This window comes from Emydura macquarii, unplaced genomic scaffold (assembly GCF_026122565.2).
Source record: "Emydura macquarii macquarii isolate MOO-44397 ecotype Brisbane River unplaced genomic scaffold, CSIRO-AGI_Emac_v2 contig_2768, whole genome shotgun sequence".
In the NCBI taxonomy this organism is placed as follows: domain Eukaryota; kingdom Metazoa; phylum Chordata; order Testudines; family Chelidae; genus Emydura; species Emydura macquarii.
The window spans coordinates 30873554-30892490 of record NW_027132905.1 but is presented as its reverse complement, the minus strand read 5'-3'; the positions used below and the strand labels follow the sequence as shown (position 1 = coordinate 30892490).

The following is an 18937-nucleotide window of genomic DNA, read 5'->3' as shown; positions in this document are numbered from 1 at the left end:
ATTTTGTACCCCTCTGGAAAGTCTCCTGAAACTCTATGGTCCCAGATAGTCTTCTCCGCAGTTGACCCGGAACACCTCAGACCCGGTGGGCTCCGGAACGCTCTAGTTCTGCGGAAATGCACTAGATGTCCTAAGACTCTATGGTTAGAGGGTGCACATTCTATCCGTAGCCGCCCTCTACGCTATGTAGTGCAGTGAGGTTGATTGAGTCCTCCGGGGCAGGGTGTCAGTGCGGCGCGGTGGCCCCAGCCCCCCCCGGGGGCTCTCGGTCAGCCCGTGGCCCTGCGGAGCCTGCGCCAGCCCCGCACACCGGTCTCACCCTCACCCCGTCTCTGTGTCACAGGCCCCCGGCTTCCCGCTCCCCTCCCGGCTGTGTAGCCTCGGGCATCCCCGCAGGGAGCCTTCGGGATCCGGCGGCGGCCTGAGCTATGAACTGGCTCCGTCCCCTCGCTCTGGGGCGCTGCTGCCCAGTGTCCTTCGGGGGCCAGCGCCTGGCACCGGTCTGCGCCCTGCGAGCCTTTGCCGCCCGCTCCCGAAACCAGGTGAGTCCCACGCTGGGTGGCGGCCCCTGCTCCAGTCCCGAGGATCCATCCGCTCCCAGCGGACAAGCCTTTGGCTTTCAGACTTGGCTCTGATGCTCGGGAGGATACGGGGGAGGTCGGAGACCCAGGCCGCGCGGCGCTCCCAAGCGCTAGAGAAGCAGCAGCGAGCCGCAGCATGCGTCTGGCACCTGGATCCTAACCCCAGTTCCTCTCTCTGCCATGGACGCTGGGTAGCTGCTCACCCTGTCAGTGTCACTGGCTTCCCTTCCCCCTCTTTAGTCCTCTCCTGATTCTGAAGGGCGTTAATGAGGTAATTACTGTGTCTGTCTAATGTTCAAAGTGTGAAGTACTATGGGAGTGCACAGGACGTTACTACTGGAATGTGGACTCAGTATAAAGGGGCAGTCAGCAGGGATTAGAGCAGCGGCTCTCAAACTTCACAGCACTGCAACCCCCTTCTGACAACAAATGTTAATTCAGGACCCCAGTGCCCCATGTTACTTTGCAGCCTCCTGCAGCAGGGCTGAAGCCCAAGCCCTGCTGCCCAGAGCTCAAGCCCTTGGGCTTCTGCTTCAGCCCCAGGCGGCGGGACTTGGGCTTCCGCTTTCTGTCCTGGGTTCTAGTGAGTCTGACCCCATTAAAAGGAACTCATGACCCCCGATACACAGTTTGAGAACCGCTGGACTAGAGAGTCCAGTATGTCATGCTCTATCTTGATCCCAACTAGAGGGCTGGATTAGAGGAAGGAAGCAATTGTTAGTGCAGTTCTCTGGTGGACACCTTGTTGTAAACTCCCTAGAGATTGTCTGGTAGGGATTATTCTGGCTGGATAGAAAGTGATGATTCAGATTTGGGAGCTTTTTAATTTATCTGAAAAGCCAGAACTGCTAACTATATTCTCTCCCCCAATGGTGCCCAAACTTTTTCTCTCACATCTCCCCCTTACAATAATGGAATATGTATGCACCCACTGGGAGCTGCAGCCGGGGGCCAGGAGCGGACCCAGGACTGCACTTGTGGCTGGGAGTTGGGCCCAAGCGGGGCTGAGTGGTACTCACTCTCCGTGGGGGCTGGCCTAGGCCCTGCCACGTTTTTTCATGCCCCCCTAAGGGGGCATGTCCCACTAGTTTATGGACCACAGCTCTACTCTGTAGTCAGTAAGTGTCAATAGCTCCCAAATTGCTGTACACTCTAACGGGCTGCTGAGATTCCATTGGATGGCCTGCTAACATTAAAAATGTCAAATGCAAGAAAAACGAGTCAAAGCAAGGACTTTTGAATTACAGTGGAGCTGTTATTGCAGTGCTGTTGTGGTTATGTTGGTCCCAGGATATTAGAGAGACAATGTGGGTAAGGTAATATCTTCTATTGGATCAACTTCAGCTGGTGGCAAATACAAGCTTTTGAGCTACAGAGAGCTCTTCTTCAGGTCTGGGGAAGGAAATCCGATTGGAAACTGATGAGGGGGAAAATAACTTCATTCTCCAAACCCCAAAGGTAACTCCTCACCTACCTCCTTATAGTGGAGCTGCTAGTAACTGAGGAAACCTTCTGCAGGCCTTGTAGTGTCCACCAGTTGAGCTGACATCTTGTAGACCTTTCTCCATACTGTGGCAATATGCTCTCAGGAGTCCGTGTTTATGCTCTGTTTATCAAAAGCCTTTTCTCTGTCCCCAGGTGGCAGAGGGCATGGTAAAACTCGTACAGCCAAAGGCACAGCTGGGAACTGACAAGGGGAAAAAAACCCTCATTCTCAAAACCCCCAAGGTAACCCTCCACCTCCTTACGATAGCTGGGTCTCTAATGGGTTGCTTTGTCTCCTGCTTACCCCACCCCATCTTCTCTACTGGCATATGACCAAGGTGCTCCTACCACAGAAACAAACTGCCCCTTTCCTGCTTGTTATCCTGCAGTTTATGGTAGGGTGCATGATTTTTCCTCAGCTCCAGCCTTTCAACCCTAAGGCTCTTTCTCCTCCCATCCTATTCCCTCTTTCCAGTTCACTCTTATGCGTAAGGGCATATCTGAATGAGGAATTAGCGTAAATCTACAACGAGCGTAAATCTACAATGCTGCAGTGTGCCATGTGCTATCTGTCCATGTGGATCCTGTGCACCAAAAGTTCCCTAGTGGGCTTTGTGTACTGCTGTTTGAAACAGCAGTAGGTCAATGAATCATCAACTTTAATTATTCTAGGCCTAAGTGACCCTTGTTGTAGTGCCAAACTTTTGGGCTCAGAGCTTTGAACAGCCGCAGAAGCTGGGAACAGTTTAGATATTTGATGGTTTTATTGTTGCAGGTTGGTGGTTATAATTCTTCACTGTTAACATTTCTCTTCTCACCCACTTCCCTTTGGTTTGGGCTCTCAGGGCACCAGGGACTACAGTCCCAAGCAAATGGCCATCCGGGAGAAAGTCCTCAACACCATCATCAGTTGCTTCAAGCGCCATGGGGCTGAGGTCATCGACACCCCTGTGTTTGAGCTGAAGGTGAGGGCAGGGACTGCACTGTGATGTCTTGGAGGGGGCAGGTGGGCTGCTGGAGGCACTAATCCCTGAGTCGGTTGTGATCCATAGGTCTGTACCTTTATGCCCCTTGACATTTTTGGGTGCATTTTAAAGGGCTGTAGCTGCATTAATTGTGACCTGAAGGGCAGGTGCCATGTCTAAGAACTCAGCTGTGAACACCTCCCATGGCAAGTGAGTGCCTTCTGTGGTAAAGCTGGAAGGGGTTAGATCATCTGACTGGGACCAGATCCAACTGAAATCAGGGTCAAGGATTCTATCTCCTTTTTTCTGGGTGCTTCTTGCTCCTGGAGCTCATCCTCCCTTGCCTGACACAGTTGTCTTGCTTTTTCTTTAGGACACCCTGACAGGGAAGTACGGGTCGGACTCAAAGCTCATCTACGACCTGAAAGACCAGGGGGGAGAGCTGCTCTCTCTTCGCTATGACCTGACTGTATCCTGCCAGAGTCCCTGCTCTTGGGAAGCACCATCTCATCCAGCGGTTGCTGGTTTTTCTTAGACAGGAGCGTGTGGGGCGGAGGTGAGGATGACGTACTGGTGTCTCTGTCACCTCCTCCTAACTGGGGAGGTGCCCATTGTACCTTGTATACATTCATCCCATTACTCCCCAGTATTTCCCTTGTGTAACTGCCTCCATGTCATTGCCCACATACACCCATCTCAACTCATTCCCATCCAAATCGTCATCTCTCCCATCTAGACTACTGCAGCCCCCATCTCTAGGATCAGCTCAAGTCCCAGCCTTTCCAACTCCAGCACCTGTAGAATTACTGCTCAGTGCTAGAGATAGAATGGTGACTACATCATCCCATCCTCAAAACTAGCTCGCTGGTAACTTCAGGATGATTTAAAGTTGCCTTCTGTACATAGAAACTCTCCATGGGCTTGCTCCAGCCTACTCCCTGGACACTCAACCTTCTCTCTACACTCCCTTCTGCATCTGCCTGTGCTCATCTAATGCTAGCCTCCTTTCTGACTCTTCACATGGCCTCCCTAGTCTCAGTGAAAGAGCCATTGCCTTCGTTACTCTTGCCGAATGGGTCATCCATCCAAGATCTCTGTGCTTTACTGACTGCAGCTCAGTTAAAATTTCACCTGAAAGCTCCCTTATCTCTGGTCCTTAATCTCTCACTGTATTATGTATGTAATCCCAGTTTGTATCATAACAGCTAAAGACTGCAACATCTGTTCAAATGACCCACCAAAGAGGCTGTTTGTTCTGGCTGTTAACATGGTGTGATCAATAAAAAGATGCTCTCACAGGGACTTAGATTTTACTGTCCATTAGGATAGATGGCCACAGTTTGCAGGTGACCTTTAGCATGGGCTTTGCTGTGGTATTGTGTTGTACTGGCCTAGCAGCTGTCTGTAGAATGATAATGGGGCTGAATGACTCCAAGCCACAGGAGATTCCCTCTAGGTTCCATCCTTAACCCTTTTTGCTCAGGTGCCCTTTGCTCGTTTTTTGGCGATGAACAAAATCACCAACATTAAGCGCTACCACATTGCCAAGGTTTATAGACGGGATAACCCCGCCATGACAAGGGGCCGCTACCGGGAGTTCTTCCAGTGTGTGAGTACCTGCAGCTTGAGCACTCGCCATGCAGCGGGGAGCTGTGTGCCTGGACGCAGGATTCCCCATGGAATGCAGAGAACGATCCAGTGAAGTCTGGGATCCTGGCTTCCCACTAAGTATGGTGAAGAGGATGGAGGAAGAGGGCTCTGTGTGTGTCTGGGGCCTGCTGTACTGAAAAGGGGGTGTCTCACAGAAGGTGTTAATGAAACACTTTTTAGTGTTAGAACGCTTATTATTATTACAACATCAAACAGTTAAATGTGGGCCAAGGTTTTGTGTCAAGTTATCATTGATGCCTCCCATTGTAACAAGCATCATTAACAGGAAATTTAAAACACAAGAAAAGAAGGAAAAACAGTTACAGCATTTGAAACGTAAAGTATTAAGTCAGGCTTAACAACATCACTTATTCCCTTTAGCTGTACAGTCTATAGGGGAAACTCCCTATCTGATAGTAATATATTTCCTTTAATCTAAAAGTCTATCTGTCCTTTTGGAGGGGGAAGAGAAAAAATTAGTTAAGATGGGCTGGAGCTGATGATGTTGAAGTCTGATCCTGTTTCTTTAAGAGAAAAGATGACAAACACCCAAGGGGAGAAAGCAGAATTGCAAAGATAGAAAATGGTGCTTCTGTCATTGGTGCTGTCTCTCCTCTGCAACCTCACAGCTGGTGAAAGTCAAACCCAGTACCGTCAGAGTCCTGGCAAATGTGTACCAGCGTCAGGCTGTTGAAGGCATTGCTTTTAGCTCACATTTTTGGTCACAGGCTCAAAGCAGTGTTTCAAAAGACGGTGTTGTCTTGGCTGGCTAAGCCAGATCCTTTAGATAAAAGGAAAGGGAGAGGAGAGAGAAAAAATAAGGTGGGGAAGGAAAATGACACGTGAGGGAGGGGGCGACTGCACAAATGCAAATCTCACATTCCAGGTGAAGGCAGTGATGTCATCAGTTCCCTCTCTCTGATCCTGTCTTAGCATCAGGCTCACAAAGGGCCAATGGTTTCCTGATGGGTCCCAGGAAATGGTGGGGGTAGTAACCATGACGGTAAAACTCACACCTTCCAGTCCACATGTCCCATCCCATGGAGCTTTGCAGTCCCCTTATCACAATGCTTTAACTTAAACAGTCCAGTTCATTGTAGTCTGGTTGCCTAGAATTTGTGCCAACTTTCACAAACAATTTTCTGTAACAGGCTGAGTTGAACTTGTTACCTTGGGCAGCTTAGAGTACATGCCTCTCTGCACACCAGGCCAGGACTCCCCTTGGGTGCAGGGCACAGGGTGCAGCATAGGGAGCTGTGTGTCTGAGGACTCTGGTTGCTGCCAGCTGGGTTACACTGCCTGGATTCTCACCGTCTTTTCCTATACCCCAGGATTTTGACATCGCCGGCCAGTTTGACCCCATGATTCCTGACGCCGAGTGTCTGAAGATCGTGCATGAGGTCCTGAGCACGTTGCAGCTTGGAGACTTCCTAATTAAGGTAAAACCAGAGCCAGTTGGTTTCATAATTACCTGTCTGCCCAGGCCAGAATGTGTCTGCCCTCCCAGCCATCCCCAACTCTAGTGTTCCCTGAGTATACTATATGAGAAGGCCTCTGAAGGAAGGGATGGGCAGAACTCTAACTACAACTGCTTCAAGGACCACTGGAGCTGTACAGAGGTCAAGTGGAAGTGATTCCATCTTACTGGGAGTCTTCATTGGGTTCCGATTGAGAGTGACTCTGCTTCCCGCCCCCAGGTCAACGACAGGCGCATTTTGAATGGAGTGTTTGCAGTCTGTGGCATTCCAGAGAACCTGTTTCATAGCATTTGCTCTACTGTGGACAAACTGAATAAGGTAATTCTCTCTGGATTTCCCAGCCTTGGCTGGCAGGCACTGACTGCTGTCTAGCACTGCCCTAGCACTCATCTGTATGCTTTCTAGTGGGAAGATTGTAATCTATCTCCAAGTGCAAAGGATAGAAACACCCACCTGAGGAAGGGGCTTTCAGAGCTGACATTCTCCGTGACTCTTTCAAGAGCCTAGAAGTATGGATTCTGTTCTTGGGCAAGTCACATCCACTGGCTGTGCTGGAGCTTTCCTATCTGTGAAATGGGGATAAGACGACCTACCCTTCCAGGAATTTGGAGGGATTAGGGCTCAGTTCCTCAAAGGTGTTTGGGCTGCTAACTTCCCGTGAAATAAATAGGCATCTAACTCCCAAATATCTTTGAGGATCTGGGCCTAAATCATTCAGAAAGAGCTTTGAGAGCCTTAGGCTGAAGGCACTGAATGAGGGTGAAGTCTGATTATTATTACTTCCTCTGGGAAGGTTCCCATTTACATGTTCCATCTGTAAAATGTGAGCTCTCTAATTGGAATAGCCACCAGGCAATGCTCTCCCTTTCCTGCAGTTTCCTGTCAGGGTGTGTTCTGAACCCATGGGGTGGTGTTGGTGTTGGTGTGGAAGCAGGAAGCTGGGGAAGGGTTTTTCACTCCCAGGAGTCAAGGGAGCTGTGATTAATCTTCTTATCTTCGCCACCCCAGGTGACGTGGGAGGATGTGAAGACCGAGATGGTGCAAGAGAAGGGGCTCTTGCCAGAGGCTGCGGATCGCATTGGGGAATATGTTCGACTGCATGGTGAGTTCTGTGGAACTGAGATCTGATTCCCTGTCCAGCCACACCCAGGTCAGTCGAGAGTCCATGGGGGTTACATCACCTTCCCAGAAGACGCTCCAGCTAGCTCAGTCCCTGCATGGGAAAGATCAGGGTTCCCTAGACATTTGACTGCTCTTTCCCAGGCCAAGCTGACTTGCAGCCTGTGTGTCTCGGGTAGTTTGGGTGGTCAGTGTCCCCTAGGAAGGAGATAGATGCACAAGGCTGTAAGGGCGAGCAGGGGGCTGTGAGCCAGGCTTGGAGCAATCCATGGGAGCTTGGCCCTCCCTGCCTGGTGTATTTCAAGTCTGTCTCGTTTCTGCAGATGGACTGGGTCTGATTGAGCAACTGCTCCAGGACCCTAAGCTGGCCCAGAACAAGCTGGCCCGGGAGGGGCTGGAAGACATGAAGCTGCTGTTCGAGTACCTGACCTTGTTTGGCATCGCAGATAAGGTGAATTGGGGAGGGGAACTGATCTAGGCCTGGCTGAGCAGCCCAGGGTCCCCGTTGTTGTATCTGCTAATGGAATTCCCCTCCTATCCTGCAGATCTCCTTCGACCTGAGCCTGGCGCGGGGTCTGGATTATTACACTGGGGTGATCTATGAAGCCATCCTGCTCCAGCCTCAGAACGCTCATGGGGAGGAGCCGGGCAGCGTGGCTGGAGGCGGCCGCTATGACGAGCTGGTGGGGATGTTCGATCCCAAGGGGCACAAGGTGCCGTGTGTGGGAGTCAGCATCGGAGTGGAGCGGCTCTTCTCCATCATGGAGCAGGAGATGAAGGTGTGTGCCACTCAGCAATACCCAGAATGTCAGCACTGTGGGAGCCAGCCAGGGGTGCAGCTAAGGAGGCCATTTTCTATAGGACACCTGCCACATTTGCTGCAGAAATTGGAAGATCTGTAGCAGGGAGGCAGGGGACTGCAGTGAAAGGAACGATGGGCTTGTGGTTGAATGACGCACAGGAGATCTGAGTCCTTTCCTCGCCTCTGCGACAGGCTTCCTGGGCAAGCCACTTGAAGGAAAATGTTCACTAAGGTAGGGCTGGTTCTTAGGAGGTCCTGATGTTTATTACTGGTTCTTCCACTCCTTAGCTGAAGCTTAGACCAAGTTACTTTGCTTTTCTGTCAATTTCCCTGATTGTAAATTGGCACTGTCATTTTGGCCTTAATTTCTCTGTGCCTTAGTTTTCTGTCTGTAAAATACTTGTCTCCCAGGGTGCTATGAAGATAATTAACTCAACAGTTGTGAACTTCATACTACCATGGTAGATTGAGGAAAAACCCAGGAGGAAATAAATAATTCCTATTTAATTGAGGGTTGGGGTGATGTGTGGTAAATAAGACACAGGCAACACATTGGTGAGCTCAAAAAAATTGTACAGCTGCCTCATCCCCAGAGCAAGTCTGCTCTGTGCTCAGAATGAGGCAGGGGTCCTATGGAAAAAATAGTACCTAATGAAATTCTGTGTCATGATGCATATACTCAAGGGGGATAAATTAAGTTTGCACAAACTTAACTCCAAAATAACATAGTTTGGTGGTTTTCTTTGTTTTTCATGTAATCTCCCTATATTATAGCATGTTAGGAAAATGGTGGTGTTCTCCAGTAACAGGTACAAGGGGTAGATGAGCAGCAACTGTCAGGTGCCTTGGAGCATGTCTCTTCACCAGCAGGAGGATGTTTCCCTGTGTTTCATTCACAGCTCTATCCCTTCTCCCAGGATTCTGAGAAGATCCGGACAACTGAGACACAGGTGCTGGTGGCAACTCCACAGAAGAACTTCCTTGATGTGAAATTGAAGCTCATCTCTGAGCTGTGGGATTCTGGGATCAAGGTAAGACTGGACAGTCGGACTGGCCTAGTTATGCTTCTCAAATCAGTCCTTAGAATTGGGGGTGAGAGAGAGTGTCTCTGGGAGAGTGTGGCACAGCAAGACAAGACTCACCAACCTTTCTGTTGTTTGGCTCTGGGCCAGAGCTAGTCCTGATGGAGAAAGGCAGCTGCTGGTACTGAGCCTGTTGCAAACATCTGCTCCAGGGGTCTCCGTGCTAATGGCTAGAGCTGTGAGGAGAATCGTAATTCTGTTTCACAGGAGCATTTAGAATTTCAAAATTTGGCTTCGTTCCAATTTGGAACAAAACCCACACATTTCAAAACTCCCCAAAACAGAATCCAAACAAATCACATTTTGATAACTTCCAGAGGAAATCCCACCCAGCAGGGTAAAGGGGAACTGGGAGCCTGGAAGCTCCAGCTGAGCTAGGAACCTCAGAGCTTGGAAGCTCGGGCTCTTAGGGCCTCAGCATGCCACGTAGTTTGCAGAAGAACTGGGCACTTGGAAGCTCCAGCTGAGCTAGGAACCTCAGAGCTTGGAAGCTCGGGCTCTTAGGGCCTCAGCATGCCACGTAGTTTGCAGAAGAACTGAGCACTTGGAAGCTCCAGCTGAGCCGGGAACCTCAGAGCTTGGGAGCTGCTGCTTTCAGGGCCTTGGCATGCCAGATAGTTTGCAGAAGAACTGGGCACCTGGAAGCACGCGTTGCCCAGTAGCCCACGAGGCAGGCAAGCTGGCAGGAAAACATGCCTAGCAGATGGGTTTCAAAACTTGCCTGGGTTCCATTGGAGCTTAGGCTAAATCAAACCCCGCCACAAAATGTTTAGATGCCCACTAATCTGCATTCTCCACCAGAAAACCATTCCATCAGAGAATTTCCAGCCAGCCCTAGTAGTGTGTTAGAAAGCAGGGTAGGTTTGTCACTTCATATTCTGCATAAGCTCTTGAACATAACCACTTTGCCTGCTGTGGTTCCCCTCTAGGCAGAGATGCTGTATAAAAAGAACCCCAAACTGCTGAACCAGCTGCAGTACTGTGAAGACACAGGAATCCCTCTCGCTGCCATCATAGGAGAGCAGGAACAGAAGGATGGAGTCATCAAGCTGCGAATTGTAGCTACCCGAGAAGAGGTGAGGATGTCCTTGGATATTGGGGATGGGCTAGGGAGTCCAAAGACTGCCCCCAAAACCCACTAAAGGGATCTAGACAACCTTCTCCCTGGGTTGATAGTGCCTGGCTATTAGGGCATCTTTGGGCGCTCTTTGAATCACAGCTCACTAGGGTTAGCCAGGCTCCAGTACAGATTAAATCCTCTTTACAAAGTGATCTAAGTCCACAGCAAAGCTTCTTCAGAGCTACAGATCACCAAAGCTCTCTGCTGAGCAGTCTAATTCTGTCCCTAGAGGGCATAGAGCGGAAGTCCCCCTTGGTGGTAATGGAATGCATTTTTATGGGGTGGGTGCTTCCAGAGGGAGTTCAGAGTGGAGGGTTTGCGGGATGGCAGAGGCCAGGTCTGGGTGGCTGCAAGGGGTAAGTGGGCATCCTGATAATACTGGGAGCTTGGGACACTTCCCACAAGACAGTTGTATTGTTGTGATCAGTTCCTTCCTGTTTGTTTTGCAGATTAATGTCCCTAGGGAGAAGCTTATTGAGGAAATCAGGAAAAGGTTGCAGTCCTAGAGCCCTTCTTTACACAGCAACTTGACTCACTGGACCTGTATTCTGCTGTGTGGATTGTTCCCAGCCATGGGATGCATCTGGGTTTCTAAACTAGTAACTCGGCACTGCGAGGCCATGATTCCATGAGGATTTGGGCAGTGCTGATTTGGCTGAAGACTGCACTGAGACTAACCTTGCCCTACCAATCCTATGTCTTGATACAGCATCTCGGTGTGCAGGGAGAGGACTTATTTTAAAGGCATAGGGCAGATTGCCATGTGTTAGCCCTCTTAGGTTAAGTAGCATGAGGAGTGGGTGTGTTTTAATGTGCTTGTATTATCATGGTAGCAAGCTCACTGGTCAAATCAGAGCTCTTACATTTGCAGTAAAGCAGATTCCCTTCTCAATGACCTAGAGCAGCAGTTCTCAACCTTTTTTTCCCGAGTACCACTCCGGTCAGGTACAGTCAGGTCGAGTACCGCTTCACCTGACTGTACCTGGCCAGAGTACTACTCGGAAAATGAGCGCATTAAGCACTTTCAATCAATAACCTCCGCCGAACCCATACAGCCATTTGCCCATTTTCGGCGGCAGCAAGGGGCCATGATTCGGCGGGGGGAGGGAAGAACGGTGGCGGCGGCTTTTCTCAGCAGGCGGGGGAGCAACGGTGGGAGCTTTTCTCGGCGGCGGTAAGGGGGGGGAATCTCGGATTTCTCGGCCTTGGGGCGGTGGAGAACGGTGGCAGCGTTTGTCGGCGGCTGCAGGGGGGAATCGGCGGTGGCGTTTGGCGGCGGGGGGGACCGGCGGCGGGCGGGTTTCTCGGCCCTGGGGGGGGGGGAATCAGCAGCTGCGTTTCTCGGCGGCTGCGGGGGGGATCGGCGGCAGCGTTTTTCAGCGGGGGTGGGGGGGATCGGCGGCAGCGTTTGTTGGCGGGGGCGAGGGGGATCGGCGGCAGTGTTTGTCGGCGGGGGCGGGGAGGGGATCGGCGGCAGCAGGGAGGGGGGGATTCGGCGGCAGAATCGGCGGTGCGGTTTGCCTCGCGTACCACCGAACCGGCTTCCGCGTACCACTAGTGGTACGCGTACCACCGGTTGAGAACCCCTGACCTAGAGGTTAACAAATCAACTCTGCACCATCTTGAAGGGATTCACATCTGCCCAGTCCTGCACAATGGCCAGATGCCTTTGCAAATTCACTATGTTTAGGCTTGCTGAGGGTGGCCTTGTGAGCATCACCATGTATCCAGAACTTCCACAGAAACTTGTCCTTGGAATCTCTCTGCCCTTTGCCTAAGTGGGGCAGCTCTGAATTGCTAGAAGGTCAGTCCCTATCTGTGCTGCCCTCTAGCCAGGGGGCTGAATTAGTAAATTTATCTTCCCTAGTTCAGCACGATGGGAGTACCACTGCTGTCCAGGATACAATTAAATGAACTATGCTTCTAGGATGCTCTTTGGTCTCCCTACATAACATGTGGGGATTGGACATGATATTCCCATTTTGCCTCTGGCCTGGACTGTTGGCCTAAGGCTGCACTGTGACCCTTCCATGCCTGGGGTTGCCACCTGAGAATGCCAAGGTCAGGGCAGGCTGCAAATGGAGAGCAGATTCTCCCAACAGGGGTGGGTGACACTGAAGTCAGACTTCCCAACCAGCTACAATCTGTGCTTCTGATTCCCCCAAAGTGGTTATCAAGAATTCAGTACACTAATACACACAGCCCCCTTTACTGCATTTCAGTCTCTGGCTCCCAATCAGCCACTAGGTCCAGTAAAGAGACCAGTGATTTAAACTCTATGCTCTTTACTAAAAAGGTTCCCCCTGACCCCAAAGGGTCAGCCACAGTACTGGATCAATATAAGTTTGGATCTTACCCAAAATATCATGCTGTCAGCCAATCCTTTAGTAACTAAAACTAAAGGTTTATTATAAAAAAGAAACAAATCATAAGAGAAATGTTAAAGGGTCAAAGCAAATCAGATACATACAAATGATTGAAAGTCCATATACATCAAGTTTCTGGGAGAATTGTGGAGTTGCAGGCTTGTACAGTTCCTCTAGCATACATCCAGTATCTGGATGGGTCTTAGACCTTCGGTTCAGTTGCAAGTGAATTGAGCCAAAGGTAGGTATGTGTCCGTAGCTGAACAGGAACAAAAGACAAAATGGTTTCCCAGGCCACCACCTTATATACCCCCTGGCCCTGCTGTCTTGTAGAATTTTACAGGAACTAAAATGGAGTCCAGAGTCCGATGGGCTGGTCCTGGTGCCTCATCAGGTATGCTGCCTGTGGAATTTCACAGGAACCAAAATGGAGTCCAGTGTCACATTAGCAAGTTCTGGTGACTCATTAGGTTATGCTGGCTTCTTCCCCGGGGCCCCTTGCACCTGGGAATGTCTTAATGGGCAATTAAGCAGGCTATTGTTTTGCAGCTATCCTGTCTGGGGTGTGGCCCAGCCAGCACAATTTGAAATACAGATATCTCAAATATATCCATAACTTCCATTTCACATATAACACATGAACATAAACATTATCATCTTACTTAGCACATTATAGCCTTTCTAACAGTATCTGACACGGCATATCTTACATGAATTATTACGATTTTGACACACTGATGTCAAACAATATACTAAATGCCTCCCGTTCGAGCCAACCAGTGTGACACCCCCAATGTGAGATTGGTGTAGAAGGGAGTAATCCGAGCTTCTGAATACTCCTCAGGGACCCCCCATTCTTGACAGTGCATCAGCTACAAGATTCTCTTTACCTTTGATGTGAACTATGTTCGTATCACATTCCTGTAAGGCTAAACTCCAACAGAGTAGCCTGGATTTGGTCCCTTTGCCTTTGTGTAACCACACCAATGGAGCGTGATCACTGACCACAGTAAACTTCCTGTTATACAAATAGGGTTGAAGCTGTTTTATGGCCCAGACAATGGCATAACATTCCTTTTCTATAGTAGCATAATGCTGTTCAGTGGGAGTTAGTTTTTTGCTCAGGTATGCAATGGGGTGCCTCTTACCCCCTCCCTGTCCTGCATGAGGACAGCTCCTAATCCAATGTTAGAAGCATCTGTGCACAGGAAGAATGTTTTTTCAAAGTCAGGACTGGCCAATACAGGCTCCTTAGATAAGGCTTCTTTTATCCTATGGAAGCCCTGCTCACAGGCCTAGTCCATTTTACCATGTCTGGATTTCCTTTTTTGGTAAGGTCTGTTATGGGAGCTACAATGTCACTAAACCCCTTCATAAACCTGCGATAATAATTGGCCAGCCCAATAAAGGATTGGACCTTCTTCTTTGTTTTGGTCTCAGGCCAGCCCTTTATGGCTTCCACTTTCAAAGGATCAGGGCATATTATCTCACTGCCTACCCTGTGTCCCAGGTATGACACTTCTGCAGCTCCTAACATGCACTTGGAAACTTTAACCGTTAAGTTGGCCTCTCTGAATCTTTGTAACACGACCCCCATGTGGTACAAATGATCTCCCCAGGAATCACTGAAAATAGCCAAGTCATCTATATAGGCTCTGGCAAAATTTTGTAACCCATCCAAAACCTCATTAATGAGCCTCATAAAGGTGGCACTGGAATTTTTTAACCCAAATGGCAGAACCTTGAATTCATACAGACCAGAATTCACTATGAAAGCAGATTTTTCCTGGGCATCAGCATCTAAGGGGATTTGCCAGTATCCCTGAGTTAGATCTAGTGTGCTTATGAATTTTGTACCCCCCAACTGGTCCAATAAATCCTCTATGCAGGGTGTGGGGTATGGGTCAGGCTATGTAATTGCATTCAGCTTTCTGTAATCCACACAGAACCTCATGGTTTTGTCCTTCTTGGGCACCATCACAATGGGAGACACCCAGGGACTATTTGACCTAGTAATTACCCCCATTTCCAACATGTTTTCTACCTCCTCCTGAATCTGTTTCTGCATCTCCCCCTTGGCCCGATATGCTCTGCTGGGCATCGGGCGGGGTCCTGTGGTTAGAATGGAATGCACAATCCTGTCAGTTAAACCTGGCCAGTTGGAGAACGCTTGTCTGTGATGGTTTAACAGGGCTAACATTTCCTGCTTCTGGGCAGGACCCAAACCTTTCCAAACTCAATGCTTTCTAGTGGAGTTTCGCCTTTGCTTTCTGCAACTAAGTCAACTAAAGGGACAGATAATGTTCCTTCGTCAGCACAACAAATCATATTGACGGCTGCCTCCCTTTCACAATATATTTTCAGTCTGTTAGCATGTACCAGCTGTTCAGCTCCTCTTCCACAAGGCTTTCTGACATGATAGGTAACCTCATTAACTCTCTCTATAACCTCATATGATCCATCCCAGATGTCCTGCATTTTATTACTTCTCACTGGGATTAGTACAAGGACCATATCCCCAATTTCAAAAGCTTTCTCTTCAGTCTGCCTGTCATACCAAGCTTTCTGAACTTCCTGACTTCTCTTAAGGTTCTGCTGAACCAGACCCATCATGTCTTGCAAGCGCTCTCTAAACTGTGATACGTACTCCCACACTGGCTGTCCTGGCACCTCTACATTACCCTCCCAGGAATTACAAATCAAATCCAGGGGTCCTCTGACCTGCCTCCTGTAAAGTAGCTCAAAAGGAGCAAACCCTGTAGACTCTTGGGGTACACTCCTGTACGCATACAGCAAATAAGGTAACAAGACATCCCATTCATTCTGATGTCTATCCACATACATCTTCAGCATAGCTTTCAATGTCCCATTAAACCTCTCTACCAAACCACTGCTCTCTGGATGATAAGGGGCAGCTCTTAGGTGACCTACTCCGCACATCTCCCACAGCTGCTTGAATACAGCTGACATAAAATTGGCTCCACGGTCTGATAAGATTTCTTTGGGAAAGCCTACCCTGCTAAAAATAGTAAACAGAGCGGTGGCCACTGTTTTAGCCTCAACATTGGACAAAGCTACAGCCTCAGGATATCTGACTGCGAAATCAACCAACATCAGAATATATCTTTTCCCATTCCTGGACGGTTTAGGAAGCGGCCCCACAATATCCACAGACACCCTGGCAAACGCCTCCCCCATGATGGGCAAAGGCTGTAAGAGCACCTTCTTAGGACCCTTCACACTCTTGCACTTCTGACACAAATCACCAGCTTCTGCAATAACTCCTCATGGTATCAGCCATGTGAGGCCAATAAAATTTTTGCTTCAGCCTGTTACCAGTTTTCTCTATGCCCAGATGCCCTGCAAATGGACCATCATGAGCCAACTTCAGTAATTCTCCCCTATACTTCTCAGGAATTACAAGTTGCTTACAGTTCCTGTCATGAGGCTGCTTCTTCCCTACAGGGGATTCTCTATATAGCAAGCACTCATGTATGAAAAATCTGCCTGTTCCTTCTCTTGCTGGGGCTAGGCTTCATGCCTCCTCTCTGGCCCCCTCTAAAGACACATCCTCTTGCTGAGCCCTAGCAAACTTCCTCTGAATCTCACTCAAATTCAGAGCCATCTTGGGCACATCCAACCCACTCTCAGCTGGCAACATCAGAGAAGACTCCTCCGTCTGTTCACCGATTCCCTCCTGAACATCAGGCAGGGAACCCATATCAACACCACATTTTTTCTGTGATCTAGTGATGACATTGACCTTACTATTCATAGAATCATAGAATATTAGAGTTGGAAGGGACCTCAGGAGGTCATCTAGTCCAACCCCCTGCTCAAAGCAGGACTAACCTCAGCTAAATCATCCCAGCCAGGGCTTTGTCAAGCCGCAGCTTAAAATCCTCTAAAGATGGAGATTCCACCACCTCCCTAGGTAACCCATTCCAGTGCTTCACCACCCTCCTAGTGAAAAACTTTTTCCTAATGTCCAACCTAGACCTTCCCCCACTGCAACTGCTCCTTGTTCTGTCATCTGCCACCACTGAGAACAACCTAGCTCCATCCTCCCTGGAACCCCCTTTCAGGTAGTTAATCCTCCCACTCCAAGTGGATTTTTGCTAAGGGCACCTTTACCTTGTACTCAGAAAGTGCCACCAAAACCACACTCCTATCTGGCAAATAATCCTCCTCCTGGACCAATTCCCTTTTAACTAAGGTAATTTCTGAAGCGGAATCCTTCCATCCAGTGCACACAATCCCATTGACCCTGGCACTCTTTATGAATTCCTCATTGCCTCTTCTTGTCTCTGCCCTCACATAGTTAGTGAGGCAACCCTCGCCCCTCCCCCCCCTCAGGGATTACTAAAGTGGTAGCATTAACATCTGCTGTGTTCATTTCCTGACGCAAGGTGACGGGGTCCACCTTTACCTGACCAGTCTCTCTACACAAGGTGATAACATTTGAATTCATTGTGGGACGAGGGGTTGTTGGCTTTGGATTACTCCTGTCCCCACGGTTTGGACAATTGGGCCTTATATGGCCAGCGAGTCCACACAGGTAGCATGTAGCAGGTTTTCCTCCTGGGTGAGCATTTTTAAACTCTGGGTTTGTATAAGACTTCCTAGCCAAGCTGGGGCTAGTCTTATTCTTGGACCCATCCTCCCTTTTAACCTGCGATGAATAGAGGTTGCTTTTCCCTTAAGGCTTATGCCCCTCCCATTCCTATTTTCCATGAAAACATTCGCAATCTGTGCAGCTTCCAAAATGGTATCAGGATTTCTATCAAGAATAGCCGCTCTGATATACTGGGATGCTATTTCCAGGAGCTGCTCTCTAGCAAACAAACCAATAACCCTGCTATAACTATTACAAGCCCTTGCCTCCTCAACCCACTTTTTCATATACCCAAGCAGTTTATGAGCAGTTTCACCACAGGTAAAATTATCAGACAGCTTAACATTTCTAAATTTCAGCCTATAAGACTCAGGAGTAATTTTAAACCTTTGCAACACTGCTTCTTTAAACTTTACATAATCTAATGCATCAGTTAACTCCATTTCATTAAATACCTTCCTGACTTTTCCAGTCACTTTGGTGAGGAGAACAGGTATTCTTCTCTCATTAGAAACCTGATGAATACTACAGAGTCTTTCAAAAGTATACAAAAACTCTTCAATATCCTCGTTATCTCTGTAAATGGGGCAGATCCTTTCCAGATCTTTGATGGTGAGAAGCGAAGAATTCTCAGAAGGCTGCGGTGGATCCTTTTTCCCCTCCTGGATCTGGAGCTGGATTTTGGCTGCTTCCATCTGCTTGGGTGAGCCTTTTCAGCTGCCTCTTCTTCTATCTCAGCTGCCTTTCGCTTTTTCCACAAGCAAAGTTCTGCCATTTCTTTCTCACGCTGGAGACGCTGCCCATCTTCCTCTGCTGCTCCCTTTGCGGGAGAGTCAGCTGGGGACCCTTTTTTCAGGTCGTCGTCCTTGAGCAGATCCTTCATTTTCTGCTCCAAGAAATCTCCCTTAATAGCTATTTTTCTGTCTTTACATAACTGTTTAAGCTCTTTTGCATTCATAGCGTCATATGATCTCTGCTCACTCATCTTAGTTAACTTTAATCTTTAACACTCTCAGTATCCAACTTTAAAATTTGGAATAGCATGCGTTTCTTATCCAAAACCCAAATGCTCTGGTTCTGTGGACCCTGCTAAGACTATGCCACTGTGACCCTTCCATGCCTAGGATAGCCACCTGAAAATGCCAAGATCAGGGCGGGCTGTAAAAAGGGAGCAGATTCTCCCAGCACTGGTGGGTGGCACTGAAGCCAGACTCCCCAACCAGCCACAAACAGTGCTTCTGATTCCCCCAAACCGGTTATCAAGAAGCCAGTCCACTAATACACACAGCCCCCTTTACTGCATTCCAGTCTCTGACTCCCAATCAGACACTAGGTCCAGTAAAGAGACCAGTTGTTGGCCAAAAACTTGTTTTTGAAAAATACATGAAAGAACAGAGCCACAAACACCACCCCCACCTTCCTACCAAAAGGCACTTCAGTCTGACACACTGTAACTTTAATCAACTAACTCTTATTGTTTTCACTTTCAATATATTTGTAAAAACCCTATTTTAAGTATAAAAATCCACACTGTGAAATGTAATATATCTACTTTCAATTGTAAAAGACATTGTCAAAAATGAAATAATGTTTGCTTTAAAAATAATATGTAAGTTCTTCAGCTAGGAGTTGGCCCTGAGTGATTGGAGTGTGAATGGCTGAGCAATTGAGTTG

General features: G+C 48.7%; 1 protein-coding gene across 2 annotated transcripts; it reads left to right on the top strand.

The window, feature by feature from the left end:
* Positions 1–27: 27 nt before the first annotated feature.
* LOC137165594 (histidine--tRNA ligase, cytoplasmic-like) lies at positions 28–11177 on the top strand. 2 transcript variants are annotated; one of them, XM_067566904.1, is made up of 14 exons: positions 28–143; positions 344–542; positions 2220–2309; positions 2912–3031; positions 3405–3500; positions 4515–4640; positions 6013–6120; positions 6379–6477; positions 7168–7261; positions 7602–7729; positions 7824–8057; positions 8998–9111; positions 10092–10238; positions 10732–11177. In XM_067566904.1, the coding sequence occupies exons 2-14, from the start codon at positions 429–431 to the stop codon at positions 10786–10788; spliced, it is 1527 nt and encodes a 508-aa protein (XP_067423005.1). In that variant the 5' UTR covers positions 28–143; positions 344–428; the 3' UTR covers positions 10789–11177. The 2 variants fall into 2 exon arrangements, with proteins under 2 accessions (XP_067423005.1, XP_067423004.1); XM_067566903.1 differs by having other exon boundaries at positions 110–542.
* Positions 11178–18937: the final 7760 nt, after the last annotated feature.

What these genes read in the sequence shown, in the direction of transcription:
- LOC137165594 (XM_067566904.1), top strand. Translation starts at nt 429, where the DNA reads ATGAACTGGCTCCGTCCCCTCGCTCTGGGGCGCTGCTGCCCAGTGTCC. An exon ending in TCATTCTCAAAACCCCCAAG is followed by an intron (nt 2,310 to 2,911) that starts GTAACCCTCCAC and finishes TTGGGCTCTCAG; the next exon opens with GGCACCAGGGACTACAGTCC. An exon ending in TCATGGAGCAGGAGATGAAG is followed by an intron (nt 8,058 to 8,997) that starts GTGTGTGCCACT and finishes CCCTTCTCCCAG; the next exon opens with GATTCTGAGAAGATCCGGAC.